This window comes from Poecilia latipinna, unplaced genomic scaffold, assembly GCF_001443285.1.
Source record: "Poecilia latipinna isolate Pla-1442-1.1 unplaced genomic scaffold, P_latipinna-1.0 Scaffold168, whole genome shotgun sequence".
Classification (NCBI taxonomy): domain Eukaryota; kingdom Metazoa; phylum Chordata; class Actinopteri; order Cyprinodontiformes; family Poeciliidae; genus Poecilia; species Poecilia latipinna.
The window spans coordinates 111,064-126,967 of record NW_015112784.1 but is presented as its reverse complement, the minus strand read 5'-3'; the positions used below and the strand labels follow the sequence as shown (position 1 = coordinate 126,967).

The 15,904-nt window shown below is 41.7% G+C and overlaps 3 protein-coding genes across 3 annotated transcripts in view; 2 read left to right on the top strand and 1 right to left on the bottom strand.

The window, feature by feature from the left end:
* LOC106945929 (uncharacterized protein C9orf117 homolog) overlaps positions 1-1,835 on the top strand; it is an 8,362-nt gene extending 6,527 nt beyond the window's left edge. The window contains exons 6-9 of the mRNA XM_015029940.1: positions 86-236; positions 318-478; positions 581-718; positions 1,417-1,835. Coding sequence (XP_014885426.1) covers positions 86-236; positions 318-478; positions 581-718; positions 1,417-1,480 — 514 coding nt within the window. The 3' untranslated portion in view covers positions 1,481-1,835. The remainder of the gene's footprint in view (positions 1-85; positions 237-317; positions 479-580; positions 719-1,416) is intronic.
* Positions 1,836-2,664: 829 nt separating this feature from the next.
* On the bottom strand, positions 2,665-6,790 carry LOC106945928 (E3 ubiquitin-protein ligase RNF152). The gene is made up of 2 exons (XM_015029939.1): positions 6,052-6,790; positions 2,665-4,136 (listed from the first exon to the last, which is right to left on the bottom strand). Exons 1-2 carry the CDS (start codon positions 6,690-6,692, stop codon positions 3,869-3,871), a joined length of 909 nt encoding a protein of 302 aa, XP_014885425.1. The 5' UTR covers positions 6,693-6,790; the 3' UTR covers positions 2,665-3,868.
* Positions 6,791-10,965: 4,175 nt separating this feature from the next.
* The window catches only part of LOC106945919 (GTPase IMAP family member 8-like), a 15,564-nt gene continuing 10,625 nt past the window's right edge, over positions 10,966-15,904 (top strand). The window contains exons 1-2 of the mRNA XM_015029931.1: positions 10,966-11,488; positions 11,608-11,703. Of these exons, the coding sequence (XP_014885417.1) occupies positions 10,966-11,488; positions 11,608-11,703 (619 nt within the window). The remainder of the gene's footprint in view (positions 11,489-11,607; positions 11,704-15,904) is intronic.

The following is a 15,904-nucleotide window of genomic DNA, read 5'->3' as shown; positions in this document are numbered from 1 at the left end:
CCCCCATCCCTCCATCTCTCCATCCCTCTCTCTCCCTCTCTCTCCCTCCCTCTCTCTCCCTCCCTCCCTCCTTCCATCCCTCCAGGTCCTGCCTGGCCTCCGGGTCGGAGGAATGCCGTCAGAAAGCGATGGCCGTTGCTCTGCTGCTGGAGCGTCTGCAGAGGGAGCGGAGCAGACGGAGGGACCTGGAGGGAGACCTGAAGAGAGCCGTGTCCGTCCTCACAGCCATCGCCATGGTAACGCTGTCTGATCGGATCGAACATCAGGATCCATGGTGCGACCCGAACGGTGAGGTGAAGGTTCTGGTTCCTCTGCAGGACTCTGAGAAAATCCCCGGTGCTCAGCCGAGGCTGCAGCACCTGCTGCAGCTGATGGTCACCAGGGAGCTGCAGGACGCCGAGACGGCCGTCCTCACCGGGTCCTCCGACCAGACCGCTGGACCGCCGAGAGCTGAGGGCTCTGGGCCCGAACCGGCCAGGTACCTGGACCCGCCTGCAGGGATCAGAACCAGATGGAATCAGCTGGACCGGGAACCGGATCAGAACTCAGAATCACGTCCCTCTTCCTGTCTGTCCTGCAGCAGAGACGAGGAGGAGGAGGAGGAGGACGCGCTCTTCCTCATGGCCAAACTCAGACCAGGAGACCTCTACCTGGTTCCTGGACCAACATGGACGCCCAGAACCGCCTCGTCCCAACGCAGCCTGACGCCCAGAAACAGGTTGCTATGGAGATCAGACCGATGCCATCAGGAAACAAAAACTCAGTTTAAGACATTTAGATTATTGATTTTAAGATGAAAAACTGTTACAACAGAAAGTCACAAATTTATGGAGTTAAAAAGTGAATCCAGTTTCAAACAGCAAACGTTTAATTATGAATATCTATAGATGATATAAATATAAATTCACGATTTTTTAAATGCAGTCTGTTTCAGAATATTTACAGCAATAACAGCTGATCTGATCTGACCTGCAGATGAAAATCTTAATCCTAATTCAACAAAAATCATTTCTGATCCAAATAAATCAGGTTTCATTCAGACCTTTAATTTCAGTTTCTGCTTTTTTCCTGCAGAAACTCATAAAAAATCTGTCAAATATTCATATTTCCTGGATGTCCTTTAAGTTTTTCTTCCTTTTTTAGTTTGTTGCATAAATGTTTTGAATTGTTGGTAAAATCAGCAGATGAGAAACCTCCCAGCCTCAAACTGCAGACCCAGAATGATCAGAACCGTTTGGGTCCGTCTGTCTGCAGGGATCAGAAATGAGCCTCAACATCTCAGGACTGGAGCTGAAGCAGAAATCAGTTTCTGTGTTTGTTGCATTCAGAGGCTGGATCAAAACGTGGTTATTTTCAGTTGTAGCAGAGTAAACCTCCTCTGTCAGGCGGTTCTGACCCGCTTCCCGTCTGTTGCAGCGTCAAGCTGCCTCCCATCCAGAAGAGTCTGTGGCAGACGGCGCTGCATGAGTGGATGGGATGATCTGGTGAAGCTGCTGCAGCTCAGGAGCTCATTTTGATTCAACTGGAGCTTTTCTTCTATTCTCCTCAAACTGTCAAAGTTGAATAAAAACCTGAGACTAAATGTTCTGCTCATTTCCACCAGCAGGGGGAGACACTTCCTTAAAGAAGCCGTTTGTCTGTAAACCAGAAGAAGCTGCAGCTCAGGATGAAGGTTTCCTGTAAAGTTAAACTTCTCTGTTCCTCCACACTCAGTCAGGAGGAAACATGCTTCATGTTTTCAACAATAAACTGAACCTGATGCATGTTTGATATCTGGGATTAAACTGGACTGAATGTAACCAGTTGCTAAAAATAAAATAAATATCTTTAGATGTATTAATTTCTAATCTTAATGTTAAGTTCAAACCATGTGACTAAAACTTTCAGTGGATAAACCATCTGGAGCGGTTCTGGTCCTTCATGTTTCCTCCTGAGTTTAATGAAATATTGACCTCCAGGCTGCAGCAGGATTTAGTGAGATGGTGAAGAGATAAAATTCATTCATTCATTCATTCATTCAGGTGTTTCAGTGCAGAGAAACATCTAAAACTGAAGCTCAGAGTCCTGAAGACTGAAAACCACTGAGGGCTGGAAAAGGATGGAGTTTTATAAATGTCTGGATATGAATTAAAATACATTTATATAATTTATATTCAGCAGTAAATTAAATAAAATCTCCCAGTAAAAAGCTTTAATGCTGGTTTCTGTGGATGAACAGAATCTATGAGCTTCTTTCACTGCAGCTGTTGAACTGAATTCATTCTGACAGACCAAAGGAAGGAAATGAAACTTAAAACTCTTCAATAGATTCATCTGGAAAAACAAAGTGAAATGACAGGTGAGCCGTTTCTCTTCATCCAGGGTCACCAGAGGTCAGGTCACCCAGGGGTCAACAGGCTAACAGGACGACAGAAAACTCAGGACATTTAGAGACCAGTTAACCAAACCAGTCATGCTTTGACTGGACCGAGCAGCAAACCAGTAAAACCTAAAGATTGGTGGACAGAGTGGAGTCATTTATCTGATGTTTCAGTCATAAAAAGTTTATAACGTTGAGAAACAAAATGTTTGGATTCTCCTCAAAAACAAAAAATCTGATCCAGGATTTAAAATGTTTTTAAATCCACAGAAGTCAAAGTTTCATCAATCAAAACCAGAAAACTGTTGGATTTATTATAAACTTTATTTAAATGTGGTAAAACAAAGTGTGACAGTGCAGCTGTAAAAGGTTATAAACACATAAAACATTATTATTATTATTATAATTCATTGCACAGTAAAACAGGACATAAAACCGGACAGAACCGATCGCCTTTCAGAACCGTTTCTGATTTCAGCTCAGATTTCATATTCAAAGCAGTTCATATGAAAAGGTTCCAGCTCCGGTTCTGTTGGGTCCATTTAAGGTTCGGATCAAACTGGGTCGGTCCGAACGACCCAAAGTACCACCCAGAGTCTAAACACTGGCTTCATGTAAAGATCCAGCCCATCCTGACCCGTCCCTTCCTCAGAACCGGACCCAGAACCGAACCCAGAACCGACCCGTTTCCTCTGCTGAATGTTGATGGAAATAAAACTCGGAGCTGCTGTGGAAACTTTCTGTGAAGGGAAACATTGATGCTTCAACATGCAGGCAAATTCCTGCCACTGAGAGGAACCACCAGAACGGGTCGGACTGGACCGGAACCAGCTGCTGGTTCTGTGTAGCCCTCTGTCTGAACGGAGCAGCAGAACCACTGGAGCCGGATCGTTTGCATGATTCTGTCAACAAGATTTGATTAAAAGGGAAAATCTGCAGCTGGTCAGGAGGAAGTAAACGGGTTATATTTAGAACCAGAACCAGAACCGGAACCAGAGCCAGGACAGAACCAGAGCTGGAGCGAGGACAGAACCGAACCAGAACTGGTAACAGGACAGACCCAGAGACAGAACAGAACCGGAGCCGGAGTCTGGACAGAACCGGTACCAGAACCACCTGAAACAGCCGTGAGGTGAAAGTGAAACGTGATCCAAGCTGATCTGATCCTGAAGTGATAAAGTGGAAACGGATCAGTGAGTTTAATGTTTGGTACCTTTAGATTCACCTGGAAGGGAACTGGACCGACTCGACCCGGTTCTGATGAACCAGATTATGACCCAGGTCCCTTTAAAGAACAGGAAGTGATCAGCTGCACAGCAGCAGCTCTTCCTTTAAAACGTTTCCACATGAAGCATCGTCTGCTCATCTTCATCATCTTCACTGTGACCCAGATGAGGAAGATGAAGATGAAGATGAAGGTCCGCTGCGTCCCGCTCAGCTCAGATTCCAGGAGTTAAAATAAAATAATTACATTTCAGTTTTCTTCCTCCCAGCAGACAGGAAGTGATGTCATTTGGTGCCGTTGTTGGTGGTGAGGAGGAAGATGACGATTCCGGTGAGGAGGACCATCATCATCACCACGGCGGTGAGGAGGAAGGCCCGGCAGATGGGTCGGCCCGTCAGGCGGAACAGGGCGCCGCCCATGCCGCCCCCCGCCCCCCCGCCGTCCCCGGAGGACGGGGTGGGAAGCCCCACGTCCAGAGTCCGGTTCACCGACCTGAGAGACGTCATGGACCGACGGCCCGGCCGACCCGACCGGCCCGGCCCGTCAGACGACCTGCAGACAGGAAACGGAACCGGATCAGTCAGAGCCAAAGTGGAGACAAGGCCACAGATAAACAGAGTTCCTGACAGGGAGCCGTTTGTCCTCCATTAGCACATTTAGCAGCGACTACATGAAGTGATAGACAGCGCTAAGCCCCTCCTCTTGGCTCTGATTGGTTGTTTTTGGTTCATTTCTTCACACAGAAACATCCAGGCTGGTTCCAACATGAAGCTTCTGGAGCAACAGAAACAAACCACATATGGACCAGAACCGGTTTCCTCATACCAGGGCCCAGCGCTGGAGTTAAAGACTTGGACTAGGCCATGAAGCCTGGTCTGTGAGGGAAACTGATCAACTCAGTCCTGCCAAACAGCTTAAGACACATTTAATCATATCCTCTGGTTGAGTTAAATGTAAGTATGTAGCATATCATTTTATCAAAAAAAAAAAAAAAAGCCATTTTGCTTTAATAAAGTTATTTTTACCTGGTTACGGTTTTAAAGCCTCCAGGTTTTGTTGCATTGCTTCACTCAGATCAAACTTTGCTCCTCCAGCAGATCCAAGCAGACAGATTGTGATGTTTATCTTTTATATTAATGATTAAAATGGTGTTTGATTGCACAAACATCTATTTATGGCTGTTTTCAGATTTATTACTCCATCCAGACCTCAGTCTTATTGATCAGTTTGTCATTGATCTTAATATGACCTTGACATTAAGACACAGAGGGAGGATCATCAGATCTGAAACCAGCATGTTGGAAAAATCCTGCAGTTTGTTGTTCATCTCTGATCATTTCTGAGCGTTTACAGCATTTTGCCGTATGCTAAGCTGCACCACTGGATCTGAGCCAGGTTTTAATAACCAACCAGCTCCAATAAAATGATTCAGCAACACAAAAACATTCCAATAAAGCTGACCTTTGACCTGCTGCAGTCAGTGTCCTCTTTGATAAGCAGATCACTGAGTTTGCAGCTCAGTTTTGGTGTTTTTGGTTCCTGCAGAGCTGAACCAGCAGCGTTTGTTCAAATAACGTTAGATTTTAAATCAGAGATTAAATATTTCATATTTATCTCAGAACTCTGTTAGCCAGGAAGCAGAAACTCTCCAGGACAAATTAAACGTCTGATCGACAGGTCAAAGGTCAATCTCATTCATCAGGTTGAAGTTCTGCAGGATTTTCAGTTTAATGGAGCAAAAACTCTGCAGCTCAACTTCAGCAGACTCAACGATCCAACGCTGATTTCTGACACTTCCTGGAACTAAATCATATTTAATAGTTTTCAAAGCGTCTGCAGTCTGAACAGCCATGTTGGATTTTATTAGTAGCATGAAAAACATTACAGAACAAAAAGATCAAACTGACCTGAGTGAAGTTTCTTCACCACCTTCTACACAAAATGTGTGTCAATGTTTTGTTTGTGCTGCTGTTATTTAAAGATATTAAGTTTCCAGAGGTCAAAGGTCAACCAAGACCCCTGTATTAAAATCTAATGAAATATGGTGTCAATCATCTGTTACATTTATGCAGCAAGAATTGTTATAATTTTTTAAATAATAATAAAAAGGTGACCAGCTATCAGCCTGCCCCTCCCCACCATGAACAGTTTATCTAAATTGTGTTTGTGCAGATAAAGTATTTGTTGCGTCACATGCTTGATTGAGTAAATGTGTTTTGGCTGGTTGACCTTTGATGACCTTTGGAAACATTTATCTTTAAAATGAAAGCGGCACAAATGAACATTTTTGCTGCACAAACTTTTAACACCAATTTTGTTTAATTTGAACCCAGATGAAGACCTGCTGAGTGAACGTTGCCACAGCAACACAGTGACCCCTGACCTTTTAGTTTAAAGGAACTGAAGTTCTGCAGGAAGTCGCCTCTGTTCTGTTTTAGACAGAAAAGCCTAAAACCGTGTGGCTGACCTTTTGACCTGCAGCTTCCCCTTGTTGCGGATGAAGCGGATGCTGTAGACCCTCTGCATGGCGGCCGGCAGGTAGGACAGGACGTCCGAGTCGGTGGCCAGCTTGGGCAGGCCGAGGGGGGGCAGCGGGGTCAGGCCGCGGCACAGCGGGCACTGGATGGCGCTGGGCTCCGCAGACTTGACGTTCATACGCGCCAGGCACTCCAGGCAGAAGGTGTGCTTACAGTTCAGCATCTTGGGGCAGCGGAAGACGTTGTTGAACTGGCTGAAGCAGATGGCGCACTCCAAGTCCGGACCCGACTCGTCAGAGCAGTCCATCTGGGGCGGCTGGAGGTCCGGGACGGACAGCTGGGACGGCTGGAGGTCTGGGACGGACAGCTGGGGCGGCTGGAGGCCGGCGGGGGCGTAGGGGTTATCGGTGGGGCTGAAGGCCGGCAGTGGCAGCATGGAGCTGGGGGCGGGGCCTGGGGGGGCAGGGCCTGGAAGGGCGGGGGGGAAATGAGCAGCTGGGGGGGGGAGAGCGCTGCGACCCGTCTGGATGAATGGAGGAACCGACGGATCCACGGAGTAACTGGGGTTAGAGGCCGAGTACGGAACCGGACCGCCAGAAAACCCAGACACATCGTCTCCATATGGATTCATGACCGAGGAGAGAGGAAGCCGAACCGCTGGATGGAGGCGGAGCTTCAGGAGAACAAGGAGCGGCCGGAGAACGGGGAGCTTCAGGAGAACAAGGAGCGGCTGGAGAACGGGGAGCTGCTGGGGAACAAGGAGCGGCTGGAGAACGGGGAGCTTCAGGAGAACAAGGAGCGGCTGGAGAACGGGGAGCTGCAGGAGAACAAGGAGCGGCCGGAGAACGGGGAGCGGCTGGAGAACGGGGAGCGGCCGGAGAACGGGGAGCGGCCGGAGAACGGGGAGCTGCAGTGTTTGGTTGCAGCTTCAGTCTTCACTCCATCATGACTTCCTCACATCTGGGAGGGAGAAAAACAGACACACTAAATATTTCTCACTGTAATCAAAAAATTACAGTGACTGACATGATAAAAACACACAACTCCTGGTCAGACAGAAAGCTTCAGTTTTTCAGTAAACAGTTTCCTGGATTCCTCCGGCTGTTGAAACTCTAAACAGTTCATTTCTCCATCTGTTCTGTTTTATCTTCCACCTTCAGGATAAAATCTGAGCCGTTATAAATAATTTCAGAAGCAACATCATTAAGCAGCTCATTTCCTGGCCTTTGTATTGCCTTGTTGCTGAAAATGTGCTGTATAAATAAAGTTACCTTTACGTTTAATCGATCCTTTAAAGTCAGTTTTTACTCCAAATCAAAGGTCATCAGTGGAACAGTCAACGTTTGACCTGCAGCTCACTGACCAGACTGACGTTTATCTTAAGATGTTCAGGTTTGTCGTCTTAAATCACCATGACAACAGAAACACATTTTGGCCCCAAAACAAACTGAAACTTTTGGGTTTAATCAGCTGCTGAAGGTTCCTGTGCAGCTCAGTGGAGCAGATGGTAGAACTGAAGCCCTGCAGAATGAAGGTTGTGGGTTTGAATCCCAGTCTGGGTTTTTCTGCATTTTCTCCCTTTGGGGCGACAAAACTATGAACTCATAGTTTCAACATCAGGTCACAAACAGCTGTGGACCCAACAATAAAACCACCTGAAAACCTGCAGAGCCGCTTTATGACACCAGAATCAACCTGTCTGGTTCTGCTCAGACCGTCAGATGATCCAGTTGCTGCCTGATGACACCAGGATCAAACCAACATCCCTCTACCAACCAATCAGCCTCTGCATTAGTAACAGGCTGATATTCTGCATCTCTGAATATGTTTCAGTAACTTTACTGATACAGTCCGACTGTGACTATGAGACGGATCTGAACACGACCCAGATTCCTCCTGAGCAGAACTCAGAACCCAAACTAACCCGTCATGCTGGTCGTCATGGAAACAGGCCAGTTTCTTCAGCCTAACACCAATAAACACCAAACTAGGAAACATTTCACCCTAAACATCTAAAAATGGATAAAATCATGTAAAAGATCAGCTGATGGACTCAGACTGAGAGGAAACAAACAAACCAAATATTTTAATCTAGTGAGTCACATCGGATCATAAACATTTGGAAAAATAAAACCACTAACAGTCGACCTGAACCTGCTGGAATCTGATTCTGTAAGGAGAATTTTTAAAATGTAAAACATTTAGAAAAATACTGAAACTATTTCATCTGCATAAAACACATTTGACTGAAATGTCCTTCAACAGGAACCTGATGGTTATAATGTAAAACATGAATGTTGATCACTGAGCTCTGCTCTTCCTGTAATGAAAGTCAGAATATCAGTTTTAGAAAAGCTCTGAAACAAACTCAAACCTTAAAGTTGGTCAGAAGTTCCTTTAAAAACATAAATCAGATGTTAAATTAAACTCCAGGTCGTCTCCTGTGCAGTCAGTGTTCCTACGTTCCTACCTGCAGCCTGACGGCTCCTCTCTGACACAGCGGCTCTCTGTAGACCTGCTCAACATTTCCATTGGTTTGCATACGCTTCCCTAAAACTGGATTCTGTTCTGAGACCCACAGAACCAACTGAACTCGTTCTGATGTAGCGGGAGATGAAATTTGCATCGTCCAAATTATTTACAAAGGGAAATAAGATGCAAAAGACTCGACCTGTTGGTGGAAACGCTGAGCAGGAATCACCTGGACTGATCCAAAAAAAACAACCAACAGCTGCTGGGAGATTCAATAAAGCTGGAAAACACAACAACATGGATCTGACTTCATGATGAACTGGAAGTAAAATTAAGGATTTAAGTTTATTAAACTGAAAATGCTTCTTGATTTAAAGGACAGTTGGATATTTTGCCTATTGGCTGTTTCCTCTAAAAACATCTAAACAAAACTTTATGATCAATTCAGCTTGTTAAATATGACTAAATTTAAAACAATATAAAATTATTTTACAGATTTTAAAATATCTCATCCCATTTTGATGCATTTTTGTATTTTTACTCTTTTCTCAGAAGTTTAAGATCAAAACTAACAAAATAAGCAAATAAAATCCTAAAACTTCAGACAGGTGAAAACTTTAGAGATTATTTTAACAGGTAAAGAAAAACTGTTAATTTATGTGAACTGAACATGTGCTGCCCTGCCAGCAGATTAATGGAAAGACAACAAAGAATGAAATCATCTAGAAGCTCCAGATTCTCTTCACTGAGGCCTGATTTCCTGAAAGCTGCTGAAGGTCCAGGTGAATCTGATCCGATTTCATCTCTGAAATATTTCTTCTGTTTTCCAATTATTGACTTCTAACCAGTTTACCGAGTAAATATGGAGAAACTCAAGATTCACACAAAAAGGTTCATAAACGGATGAATGAAGCAGCTTTTCTTTCTATATTTGGGGAGATTTTAATGTAAAATAATCTGTGGCCCCATCAGCTCACCGCTGAATTTAACTTGTTAAATTTATCAGTTATTTTTGCTCATGCAAACAATCAGCAGTGACTCTGCGCTGCAGCCTCAGCTCTGGTTCTGTTTTTACCTTTTCTTCATCAGGTTCGGTAGATCCGGTCCAGAACTCAGATTCTGGTTCTGTCAGTGAAACTCTGAAGGTTTGCAGATCAACAGTCTGTAAAGCTTCTCTGCAGTTTGAAGACTGACGCACCTGAGGAAAGTGACGCTGATTGTTGTTCAGCTGCGCAATTAACGCAAACGCTTCTGTTCTTTAGATGCGGAGTAACAGTTGATCCATAATAGAATATTTCATCCATGATCCATACATTATGTTTCACTTAGTGGGGTCAGGAGGGGAACATCAGACTATTTTAACCTAAACATGAATCTTTATTGAACCAACAAACCAGTGGAGCACCGGCTGCCAGAGGCGAACAAAGAGTTTCTGGGGCCCTGAGCAGAAAATGGTTCCAGTTAAACTGATTCATGACCATCAAGACAGAGCAGCTGTAATACATGAGATATTTTTAAATGTTCATTTAATTTAACAACTTATTTTTGAAACAATTAGTGAACCACCTGATTCTTATTAAATTAGCAATAATTACTTACATTATTTATTTATTTATTACAGAAATGTTCATATTAATTCTTCATTTTTTTCAATATGTGGTTTATAGTGTGCTCTGATTTTCTATTTTATTTCTTGGAACACAATTTGCTGAACTGGTTATGAATATAAATGATCAGACAGTTTTTTTCTTTTTGTGTCAGTAAATATTTTTTCGTGAGAGATTTTCTGTTATTGATGAAGTTTGTTGTCTTTTTGTTTGAGAAGTGATCAGAGGGGATAAATGAGAGCTTTTCAAAGTTTCAGTCCAGTGTTTCATCATCAATAAGCTTCATTAGACTCTGCAGTTTTAACCCTTTTACGCCAAAGTTTCAAGTGTCTGCCTAAATAAATCTTCCTTATTTTAAGTGTAAGTAGTTCTTTAAATGTCCTGTGAGCCAATATACTTACCCATGTATCCATAACAACCATAACTTTCAATATCCAGCAAGTTATTTTTGCAATTTACCGTCTATTAAACAAGTGCCCCCCCGGATTAATTACACTCTCTGCAGCTGTGAAGTTGCCGTATTAACCCGATATTTGTTGGAAAGTGCAACATCTCCCCTTTCAGAAACCGTTGGAATTTTTCAGATAGCGCTACGTGTGGCGGAATTACGGTACTGCAAATTTAGATGTGTCACCGCCGACTAGAAGGGTTAAATTAGGACAGGTCATAGACATGCTATCATAGATGTTCATGATGTGAAACCAAGATGAAGTGAGATGTGCTGTAAGTCAAAGGATTCAGATTGAAGAAAGAAGTCTGTGCCACATTTCTACACATAGAACATGGTTTACCCTGCAGCTACATGTCTGCCTAATCTCAGTCTTCATGCAATCACTGCAGCAGATGGTTTGGGAACATTTGAGCCTCCAGCAGGCCACCCCGGGGGTCATCAAGGCCAGTCCAGTGACCAGTAAGTTGGTGATGATCAGCCTGGATCTGGTGAAGACCTGGCTGTTGGTGATGAGCATGGAGGTGATGAAGAACTTCATCCAGGTTATCCTTACGTCTCTGACAGAGGCTGCAGAGGATCAAGAACCAGCAGCCGGTGTCCGGGTCCAAAGCTATGACCTGTGGGGGAACCAGAGACGGCACAGTGACGAGAGGACTGTCTTTGGAACCGGACTGGACTGGGCAGGGACTGGTTCTGAATGGCAGCTGGTGGTGCATTCGAGGTGTTGGAACAGAGACCATGCTCAGCAAGCCTGTGATCAATGCACTGACACTGTGATCACCTCCCTCATCAGGATCACCTGCCAGGTGAACAATTCCACCAACATGGCCGACTCTCGATGTGACCTGCTGAAGATGGCTGATGAGGATGACCCTGAGGCTGGACATGTGGCTCCATGTTGAGCTCAAGCTGCAGCGGTTCAACAAGCTGATGACCGAGGAGCAGCCGCCCAGGCTAACATCTCCATCAGCTGCACCAGCCTGGAGATCCTGTGTTTTCTGCTGATCATGCTGCAGTCTCCGGTTATCCCGGCTCACTTCAAGCTGCTGCAGTGAAGCATCGCAGCATACATGACTTGTGGCAACACCAAGATCCTGGGGGTCTTACTGGAGGTGTGGAGGAAAGCTAAGCTAAACCTAAAGGAAATCATGTGTTAGGAAATACAAATGAGAGCTGAGGTATTGGATGACACACTAGGTAACACCCTCCTTGGGGCGTAGCTCAGAGAGACAAAGGGAATGGAAACGTTTTGTTTGAGGCCATTTGTCTATTAGCTCCTATCATCCATCTATCTATCCATCTATCTATCTATAATCAAAACACTTAACGTTTACATAGCATCTCTGTAAGCTTGTCCCTGTTAGCTTACATAATGCCTCATATTCACCATATGGGGCATTATGGTGAATATAAACGATTTATTAACTTACCTTCTAAGTTATTGTGAAGTTTGACACATTAAGCTTCAATCCTTTGTTGTTGTTGGAGCGTTTCAGGACGTCTGAATAATTACATATACAGTTAATAATGACGAGCAGACACTGTTAACTTACTGTTGCCTTTGCACTGAAACCAGTCTATGTGGCAAAAAATGCTGAAGTGCTAAAATGGGAGTCTGTGGCACATAGGCTATTTTATGTTTTTGTTTCTTTTTATTGGTCTGTACAACACTTTGAGCTGCTTTTATTATGAAGGGTGCTTTATTAATAAAATTGATTGATTGATTGATATATTAAACAAAAAAACAAAAAACAAACAAATCTTAATCAATTTCTATTTGCTTCGTCCCTTTCCCTCTGTCTGAACCTCACTGCAGTGCATCTGACCTATGACCTCTACTGTCTCTGACACTTTGTAATGATCCACTAGTCAGCCAGCCAAGATTCCATAAAATGTTTGGGAAAGGCAGTGCAGCCTTCACCTTCTCAATGAGCCTCTGTCATCCTCTGTCTGAGGTCTGGGACTGAAGTGAAAGTTAGTGAATGTTCAGATCTGAGCTGGAAGTAAAGAAATCAGAGGAGGTCTGATCATGTTGGTCATTTTAGGAACGAGTTTCATTTGAAAATTAAACAGATTCACTTTCTCTTTAAATCTTTTCTTAAATCTTTTTTTTTCTCTTTAGCTTTTGACTCACCTTGAATTGTTGGCTTTAAAGTTTTGTTTTATTTTTGTGTCTGTTTTATTTGTTTTTTGTGTACAGCTCTTTATCTTCTGATGTTTTAAAGTGCTTTATAGTTAAAATTCTATTAGTTTGTACTTTTCAGTTTTCTTGTCAGTTCAGCTCCTCAGTAAAATAAACTGATCAAACTTTGTGAAGATTTTCTCTTCTTTTGGAGGCAAAACAGGAATGAATAGTTTTTATGTTAACTTCATTTAAGTATTAAGCGTGTTTTGATTTCATCTTGGGGAGTTAATGTGTAACTGTAAGTTTCACATTAACTCAGATCAGCGTTCTTCCCGCCCTACTGACAGACGAGGAAGGATTTCATTTCAGAGCAGAGATCCGTTCCTGAACAGAGAGAAGAAAAAAACAAAAGGCCTTCGCAGCGTTTTCGCTGCTTTGGCCTAAAGATACCACAGCAACTCACATTTAAGGTACGTAAACATAAATGTAGCTTTAGGAAATTAATAAAAATACAATAATCTATCATATTATCTAGGTTTATCAACATTTCTCTGTTAAAATATTATCTGAATTTATGACCAGTTTGCTTCATTTTCAAACAGTCTGTGAGTTTGAATTTAGGGTATTTTATATTAATTTACTTTTTCATAACTTACCTGTTTTGAAGACATGAAAGGATGAAGATCTCAGTTCTCTGAGGCTCAAAGTTCAGATAAACTTTTGATTGCAGGAAAAATCAGAACAATAAAATGTTGTAAAAACAGAAACAAGATTGTGCTGAACCTTTAGCTGCTGCTGAACTCTGAACATATTTTATCTAAAATTATTTTAAAAAAAGATTTCAGTTCCTTTAGACTGAAGAGAAATAAGTGGAGATTCAGGTTTCCCACATTTGATTATTGTTTATTTTGTTTATTCTGCTTTTTATGAAAAAGGTTGTGTTGTCACAGCCAGGAGTCTCTGTGCTTCAGTTCAGTGGTTTCTGACTCTGGAACAATAATAATAATAATAATAATAATAATAATAATAATAACCGAACATTCATTGTATATATATAGTATATATCAAATTGTTTCATGGATTGTGCTGTAAATGAGCACAATCAATGCTGTTACATGAAACAATCTTTCAGTCTGTAGATTTCTAATAATTTCCAAAAATCCTTCAGCTGTTTGTGTTTTTCTTTTTCAGCTCGACGTTTCCAACTCTGTGTCACCATGGCCTCTTCATCATCTTGTGAGTCCTCTTAAAGTTTATAATGAATAAACTCTGTGATGATGGAATAATGATAGTAATATAAATAATTATGATACATTTGAAACTACACCATTTATCTTTAAAGAAAGTCACAAAGAGTTTCCAGGGAATCTTCCAGTTATGTTCTGTGACAGGATGAAGGGTTAGAAATGAAGAAAAGACAATATTTATGAAACAGAGTTCATAAGAAAAATTATGTGTTTATAATGTGTGGAGTGGATTTATGGAATGGATTAAATATAAAATTTTTAACTCATGTAACCTGAAAACGTCATTTTCAGGTTACATGGTGGAGGATGGATGTTGATGGTAGAGACGTGAAACCATCTCCATTTTCATAAAGACTGTTTCTGGTGGATGTTTGAGCTAAAGAAATGGCTGGAGTGAGTTATCTCTGCTGTGAAAGAAATAGATCCGTCTTTTTTATTGTTCTTTACTAAACACACATCCTTTCTATTATATAACAGTTATAATAGAAAGGGGTCAGGATCAGAAAAGGATTTTTATCATTATTATGTACCTTTTATCTACAACTAACAACTTTAAACAATTATTTAACAAACAACTTGTGATTTAAATTAATTAAATTTTACTTTTCTGGATCATTTTAATATGGTATTTCAGAACCATTTGTTTAGCTTCTATTTAAATGCACATTCTTCACACAGTAAGGAGTTTTGATCGCCAGACGTGTTAATATTTAATTTTTGTTCTCAGCTCTGACTGTAACTATAACTAGAGTATATAGCACCATTTCAACTGAATAGAGATTTTCACTGTGAAGTTGGATGGTAACAAAAGAGTTTTATTATTTTAGGACCTTTGTTGAAGCCAAACTTTGGCCTCCGGGCTTGATATAAAACCAATATTTCTCTATTGCTGACAGTAAGACAATAAAATGAGGTTAATGTTTCTTTACTGATGCAGCTGAGAAAGCTTTATGAAAGTAACCATATTGTTTTGAAATAATTCGTTTTTAAAGTGAGTCTGGGTTAGTCATGAAAGGACAGACGAAATGTTCAACAGTTCAGTAAGACTTTGTCTGAAGTTATCACTTAAAATATAAAACTGTGATTTTTTCTGTAATCCAGTAAATTACTGCTCATCTGTCCACCTCAGCATATTAACCTTCTTTATCTTTTACCTGTTAATTATTGGATTTTCTATCTTCACAGCTTCATCACCTCGACTGCTGCGAAGAGGCAGCATTATCTGTTTCCCACCTGAGAGTAAGTTGAGTAACAATATTCTGAAGTTTGGCTGTTTTAACTGAGTTCATTTCATTAATATAGTGCCAATTCACAACATGTCTTCTCAAGGAACTTCAAAAAATGTTGGTTAAAGTTTATAACTAATGAAACCCAACAGATTGAATCAAATCATAGATTTGCAGCATTCACTCCTTCTACTACTCTCTTCTCAACATTTTGTTTCATTGCTTTGCGGATGACGTCCAGATTTACATGCCCCTCAAACTACTAGATGTTCAGCTGAAGTTAAATCATGGATTGAATAAAATTTTCTTCACCTCAATCGTAGCAAAATTATTACTATAATATTTGGTCAAAACTTTCACACTAAAAATTCCAGACTCAGTTCTTGGTTCTTTAGCTCCATTTTGTCAGACTTCAGCCAGGAGTCTTGGCATTATCTTTGATAGCTATTTAGACAAACAAGTTTGTTTCGTTGTTAAATCAAGTTTTTGATTTAACAACCAAAAACTGCAAGTGATTTAACAAAATCACTTGCAGTTTTTAGCAAAGGTGAAATCTTATTTTTGTCTAAAGGATTTTGAAGGAATTATCCAGGGCCGTGCAGAGACCACTAAGGGGCAGGTGCTCAACTACAAAAAAAGGGCCCATCTAACCTTCTAGGACAGAATATGAACAAAGCCTCTCAGCTTTCAGAGTTTAATAAACAATGATAAATTA

What these genes read in the sequence shown, in the direction of transcription:
- LOC106945928 (XM_015029939.1), bottom strand. Translation starts at nt 6,692, where the DNA reads ATGAATCCATATGGAGACGATGTGTCTGGGTTTTCTGGCGGTCCGGTT. An exon ending in GGGAAGCTGCAGGTCAAAAG is followed by an intron (nt 4,137 to 6,051) that starts GTCAGCCACACG and finishes TCCTGTCTGCAG; the next exon opens with GTCGTCTGACGGGCCGGGCC.